The 6,850-nt window shown below is 46.8% G+C and overlaps 1 protein-coding gene across 1 annotated transcript in view; it reads left to right on the forward strand.

The window, feature by feature from the left end:
* Positions 1-3,778: 3,778 nt before the first annotated feature.
* fbxo10 (F-box protein 10) overlaps positions 3,779-6,850 on the forward strand; it is a gene marked incomplete at its 3' end in the record, with an annotated part of 7,378 nt that continues 4,306 nt past the window's right edge. The window contains exons 1-3 of the mRNA XM_080859128.1: positions 3,779-4,383; positions 4,784-5,306; positions 5,412-5,692. Coding sequence (XP_080715254.1) covers positions 3,790-4,383; positions 4,784-5,306; positions 5,412-5,692 — 1,398 coding nt within the window. The 5' untranslated portion in view covers positions 3,779-3,789. The remainder of the gene's footprint in view (positions 4,384-4,783; positions 5,307-5,411; positions 5,693-6,850) is intronic.

Raw genomic sequence — 6,850 nt, forward strand, 5'->3', positions numbered from 1 at the left:
TTGCCCTTGCAGGCAGACACTTACTAAGGCACTAAACAGACGTCCAACCAAAGATCTCAGAACACCTTCCTGCCAGTCTTAACATAGACTGGCACAATCATTTTGAAGAACATATTAGAATAATTAATGTTTAATTCTAATTCAAGCAATTAGAGACTGTAACGGCAGACTCGTTAGGGTACCATAACATAATAAGGGACACGACACAAAGTAGTTCAAATATAATAAGAATAATTGATTTGTACCATAATCAATAATGAATCAAAATAGGGGTATGAAAAGATAATGTTCAATGTCATGCATGAATGGGTGAATTAAAGCTTCAGTTTGTTAGGTAAATTAATAAGAAAGTAAGAGCTAAAGAAATAGAAAGGGGGACAGATTGAGAATGAAGTCAAAGTCCCAGTGTGAGAGAAGATATCAAAATAGTGCCTCATGAGAGAGAGAGAAAGCCCCTTTTATAGCCTCACCCTAAATACAGGTGCAGACGATGAAGCTCTTAGGCTCAGGTTCTGCCTCTGCAAGTGCACTGGCAAGGCTGCAACCTGAAGGGGGCACAGGTGGACGTTACAGAGACACATAAATATAAAACACATACATGAAGAATGATTCTGATTCACAATTCTTTCGCATCCTAGATGGGTGGGACTGTGGGAAGTATGAGACTGTTGTCATTCATGCATTAGAAAAAAAAGGAATGCAGTGTCATTCAAGCATTTGAACATTTAGGAACTCTATATGGAATCTATCTCTTTCATCTGAAGACAGTGGGCTTGAGATTTGTATGTAGGCAAGGCAGGCAGCTTTTAAGTTCTTTGCTTTCCAGAAATGGAACACTATTCAAGTGGATTTGAAACTAACAAAGTATTTGTCTGTCAGCCAATTTAAGAGCCTTTTAGATGCTAAGGATGTGCCTCATCGTGTTGTTTTAAATGATTCTCTGATTTAATTTTTTTTTACTTTGTTATTTTTTTATACTTAATTCTTAAGTTTATTAATGTGTTTGGTTTATTTAGTTTGTCTGTTTTGTTTTGATATGGTTTGTTTATTTATTGTTCTTCTGTATATACCTCAGTCAGGGCATTGCTGCAAAAGAGCCCTGCCCTCAGTCAATTCTCCCTGAATAAACAATGATAATGATGATAATGATGATGTAGTGTGACATCAACCAATAAAGCAGTAGGCTCTTCATTTTGAACTTCTGATTTGCTTCACTTAGGTGCTGGGATTAGAAAACACAGTGTACAATATAGATATGGAACCAGACTTTGACATTTAAACTTGTGTTGGAATATTGTCTGTAAATCTGTACAAGATTTGCGACTTTGGGTACTTAAAAAACGCACTATAAAATAAAGGTATTATTATTATTATTATTATTAAGATAATGAAATTAAAGCAACATTATGCAACAATTTGACACTTTTTTTTAGGTATGGTTTTATAGGCAACTAGTTTTGGTACCATCCTCAAATTCATTTTAAAAAGCATATGGTCATGTAAAGGACAGATAAACACCTGTGTCTTTCCCACTAGCCATCCATGATATGAAATATATAGTTCTGTGTTCCCGGCTGGAACACATGGCAAAAATGGAAGAAAAGCTTTTACAGCATGACATTGCCAGATAGCAAGATACCAGTCAGTGTGTTGGGATTGGGAAGCTTTAATCAGTGCCAACTGAGCTGTTGGTGTTTTTCGCATGCCTTTTAGGTAGTTCGCTTACTAGTTTTGAATGGGAACTACGTATTGCTGCTTTAAACAGCTGCAGCTTGATCTATTTCCTGGATTCAGTTTGACTTGTAAGTTTTTTGTTTAGACCCCATGGTGGTAAGCCTACTACACCACTGGGGGACGCCAATGTCACACATGTACGGAATCACTGGCCATTCAGGCCAACTCAATTTCAGAGCCATCGTCATTTCCTCTAGGTATCTCCGAAAGTGATGAGGACTAATAGGGTGCTACACTTTATAAGACCTGTGTCCTGTTTCATTTGTTGCAATTTTGACAGGTCATATTGACATAGGCTACGACTCGTGGATGGAATCGTGTAGTAGCCTACTTACTCTTCGTTGCTAAGAGGGTTTGGTTGACGCTGTTCTTATCGTTACATCGATAAACATGTCAGACCAACTGCAGACGATTTGCCTCTCTTCTAAACCGCGATCAATCGACAATACGAGCGCTCAGAAAGATGTATGCTACAAAGTAACTTGTTTGCTATAGCTTACTGCAAACCAGAGCCATTGGCATATCTGCGGTTTTTGTATGGCCACTAAAATAGGCTATACTAAGGTGGCACCGCATAGGAAAGCAGTGTCTGCCCTCTTTGAGTGTTTAATATGAGAATAATGAATTGCCCCTGTTGTGACTAGCCGAATCGCTTTTAGAGGGTTGGCCGCCTGACTTACGCCTCTTTTCCCAAGAATACCCATTCCCTTTAGGTGCTATACTAGCCTGCCCCCGTTTCCACGCCTCGTCGTAAACCGGAGGAGAAAGCCCAGGAAAAATATCCAACTCGTCCTTGCTTGGTGTGCAGTTCCTGAATACTACTGGCTAACACGTTTGTCTGGAAGGAGAGATTGAGGTCTGACAGCAACAAATATGACGGTTGGCGAAAGAAAACATAAACGGTATCAAGACTAAAATTTTATTTGAACGACGCAAGTTTGTTTTCTTTCGTTGTTAGACGGGTATCTGTATTGTAACATTGTAACGGGGGTAACATGGGCAATTGTATTAGGCATGATGGCTACAAAGTTGCATGAGGGGTTTTTGTTTTTCCAAGTACGGTGGATCTGTGAGGATGCTGATTGCCATTTCCACAGTCATCGACGTAGCTGTCATACAAAAACATTGTTTGAAATGTTCAGCCTGTTGTGCTCAGTCAGACCCCATTTAATTGTGTTTGTTAAATCTTGCTTTTGTCAGGAAAGGTTGATCACATGCAGTAGGAGGGACTAAACAAAATGTTGCCGAATTTGTGGTGCCTTTTTGCCCAAACGTCACCTGGATTCAAAAATGCTGAATGAGGAGAGAGGTGATTTTTTTTGCTGTTGGTTCATCTGTGTTATTTTGACATTGTTCCGAGCAATAAGCCTTAGTTGTTGATATAAAATCCAGTCAAAGGCTACAACTAAGTTGTGTTATGGTATACTGTGCAGTAAGTAATGCCTACTGAATAGTCATTACGTAGTGTAATGTAAAGTAACGTCATGACGATTGAATTTAATTTAATGTGACACTGAGGGCGGTAGGACAATGTAACTTTTACTCAGAAAGCGAACACGGTTATGTTGCGGCTGAGAATGAATCCAAAACAGCCTTGATTCTGCCACTTTTATTCCAGAGTTAGATGCCATCTGCCCTACGGTGTGAATATTCTCATACTTCTCCCTTTGGCCTTGCCCCTACTTGGAGATGGGATATAGGAGTTGGCTCAGCGATCAATTTACAAAGATAACAGAATAACAGCAGTCCTGACAGATGTCAGGCCAGGAGGGAGTTGTCTCTTGGAGTAAAAGCCTCATGTATTTCCATGTTAAAACTCAAAAGGCCTCTCAATGCAGCATGAACTTCTACTATTAACAGATGAGGACAACCTACTGAATGCCATGCCTCATCACCTGATCTACTGGGATTTAAACTGACAGCTGATACCCTCAAGGGGCCTTAGGTATAGTGACTTTGACCCAATTACCTGACTAATTGATTCCCATTAGTGATCCATTTTCAGATGATGTTGTGTGTGTCCTCTGCCTGTGATGTAGGAGCGTGGACAGGGCTATGATGGAGATGAGGGCACTGCCGTTGGAGCTGTGGCGGCTGATCCTGGCCTATCTGCCCCTCCCTGACCTGGGCAGGTGCTGCCAGGTGTGCCGGGCGTGGCGCGAGCTGGTCCTCAGCCTGGATGCCACCCGCTGGCGCCAGCTCTGCCTGGGCTGCCCAGAGTGCCGGCACCCCAACTGGCCCCGTCGGCCCAACCTGGAGCCCCCGTCCTGGAGAGAGGCGCTGCGCCAGCACTCCCTGGCCAGCCGCACGTGGGCTCAGAACGTTCCGGAGCTGCAGTCCTCCGCGTGCCTCACCCTGTTCCGCAGGCGCAAAGACAGGCGTGTGTGGCGCGTGGGCGCCGGTCCGGGCTGTGACTTTGAGACCCTGAGGGGAGCGCTGACCGTGGCAGGACCGTACGACCGAGTGGCACTCCAACCCGGGCTCTACGAGGAGCAGGCTGAGGTGTCCCTCAAGGTGCCCGTGGAGATTGTGGGCATGGGCAAACTAGGGGACGTGGCGCTGTTGGTGAGCTTTGATCAGCAGTGCCCCACTGCCCGCCTCTGCAACCTGGTGCTTATGCCTGCTTGGTTCTCCCCTGTGGTCTACAAGGTGAGAGAAGTGTAACCATGAAAGTAATTCTGATGTTTTATTTATTGAAATGTTTTACTAATTCACATGGTTGTACTACAAGTGGCCAACACTTCTTAAGTCAGAGAGAAGGTAGATGTTACCTTGCAACTATGTTGTGGTACAAAAGACATTCAAAAACAAAATCATTTTGTCCCAAAACATGGTCAGACTCTTATATAGTATTATAGAACACTCATTTTCAATCAGTCTGAACCCAAGATGGTGAGAGCAACTACCTGAGAGAGTGAAAATTCTTCCTTTCTGTGTGTGTTTGTGTGTGTGTGTGTGTGTGTGTGTGTCTGTGTCTGTGTCTGTGTCTGTGTCTGTGTCTGTGTCTGTGTGTGTGTGTGTGTGTGTGTGTGTGTGTGTGTGTGTGCAGACATCAGCAGGTCATGTCCAGCTGGATAACTGTAACTTTGAGGGGGCCCAGATGCAGGTGAGGGGCCCGGGCACCTGCCAGGCACGCTTCTGCTCCTTTGCACAGGGGGGCTCCGCCCACTTCCTGGGCGTGGCTCTGAGTTTGATGGACAGCTGCGAGTTCAGCGGCAGCGACTCGGCCTCCGTGACCGTGGAAGGCCCACCTGTTGCCGAACGCAACTGGGCCTGCAAGCATCTGGCCGCGCTTGTTAAAACGATGGCAATGAACTCCATGGCAACGACGCCAACAACAGACCCCCTCAAACAGGGCATTGTGAACAGTCCGTCGTCCACAGCCAGACCCCCCGGAGGGCACGTCCCCATGGAAACCTGGATTGGTCAAGAGACGGACAGAGTAGGAGGGCCAAAAGGGGGAGACGGAGCACTTCTGAGTCAGCGGACCGTGCTGGAGGACGGAGGATGGAGCGAGGGGGACGTGAAGAAAGAGGACGAGGAGGGTGGGGTGATGAAGAGGGCCGACCCAGGTGTGTGTCTACACCACCTCTGCCATAGAGAGGACTTTCACTTCACTTTCACTTTCACTTTCACTTTCACTTCACTTTCACTTTCACTTTCACTTTCACTTTCAGCGTACTCCCTGTCCTACGAGGCCCACGGGCTGGCCCACCTGTGGCAGCGTGGGGAGGTGAGCGAGGCTGATGAGCCGGTCCTGCGGACCCTGCATGAGGAGCTGCAGCTGGATGCGGACGCCCAGATGCTGGTCGCCACGGTGTACGGCTGCGTGCTGCGCCACTGCCTGCTGCGGGATGGCAAGGGTGGCGTCCACATGTGTAACCATGCCAACACGCGTCTCGAGGCCAACGTCTTCACGCGCCTGCACTACGCAGTCCGCTGCATCCAGAATGCCAAGGTAAGGTTGGCCATGTTCTCACTTTACAACACACACCACACACAACACACTACACACACCACACACAACACACTACACACAACACACTACACACAACACACAACACACAACACACACAACACACCACACACTACACACTACACACCACACACTTTACAACACAACACACAACACACACCACACACCACACACCACACACCACACACTTTACAACACACAACACAACACACAACACACAACACACAACACACACCACACAACACACACCACACTCCACACACCACACACACCACACAACACACACCACACACCACACACAACACACAACACACTACACACTACACACCACACACCACACATCACACACAACACAACACACAACACAACACACAACACACAACACACACCACACACCACACAACACACACTTTACAACACACAACACAACACACAACACACAACACACAACACACACCACACACCACACACAACACACACCACACAACACACACCACACACAACACACTACACACCACACACCACACATCACACACAACACAACACACAACACAACACACAACACACAACACACAACACACACCACACACCACACACCACACACCACACAACACACACCACACAACACACAACACACGCCACACACCACACACCACACACCACACACCACACACCACACAACACACACCACACACCACACACCACACACCACACAACACACACAGAGTTCCTATGCCCAGCACATGGACAGGTCCTTTGCTCAGGTTCCAATGCATAATGTATTGCACTGTGGCACTACACTGCACTGTGTTAACCTCACCGTCTCTATCTTTCTCCTCCTCCGAAGCATTTCTTAACTGTTATCTCTCCCTCCCTCCCTCTCTCTCTCTCCCTCCCTCCTTCTCTCTCTCCCTCTCTCTCCCTCTCTCTCCCTCCCTCTCTCTCTCCCTCCCTCCTTCTCTCTCTCCCTCTCTCTCCCTCTCTCTCCCTCCCTCCCTCTCTCCCTTCCTCCCTCCCTCTCTCCCTCCCTTCCTCCCTCTCTCCCTCTCTCCCTCTCCCTCCCTCCCTCTCTCTCCCTCCCTCCCTCTCTCCCTCTCTCTCTCTCTCTCTTCCTCCCTCCCTCTCTCTCTCTCTCTCTCC

Source organism: Sprattus sprattus (genome assembly GCF_963457725.1).
Source record: "Sprattus sprattus genome assembly, chromosome: 20".
Lineage (NCBI taxonomy): Eukaryota > Metazoa > Chordata > Actinopteri > Clupeiformes > Clupeidae > Sprattus > Sprattus sprattus.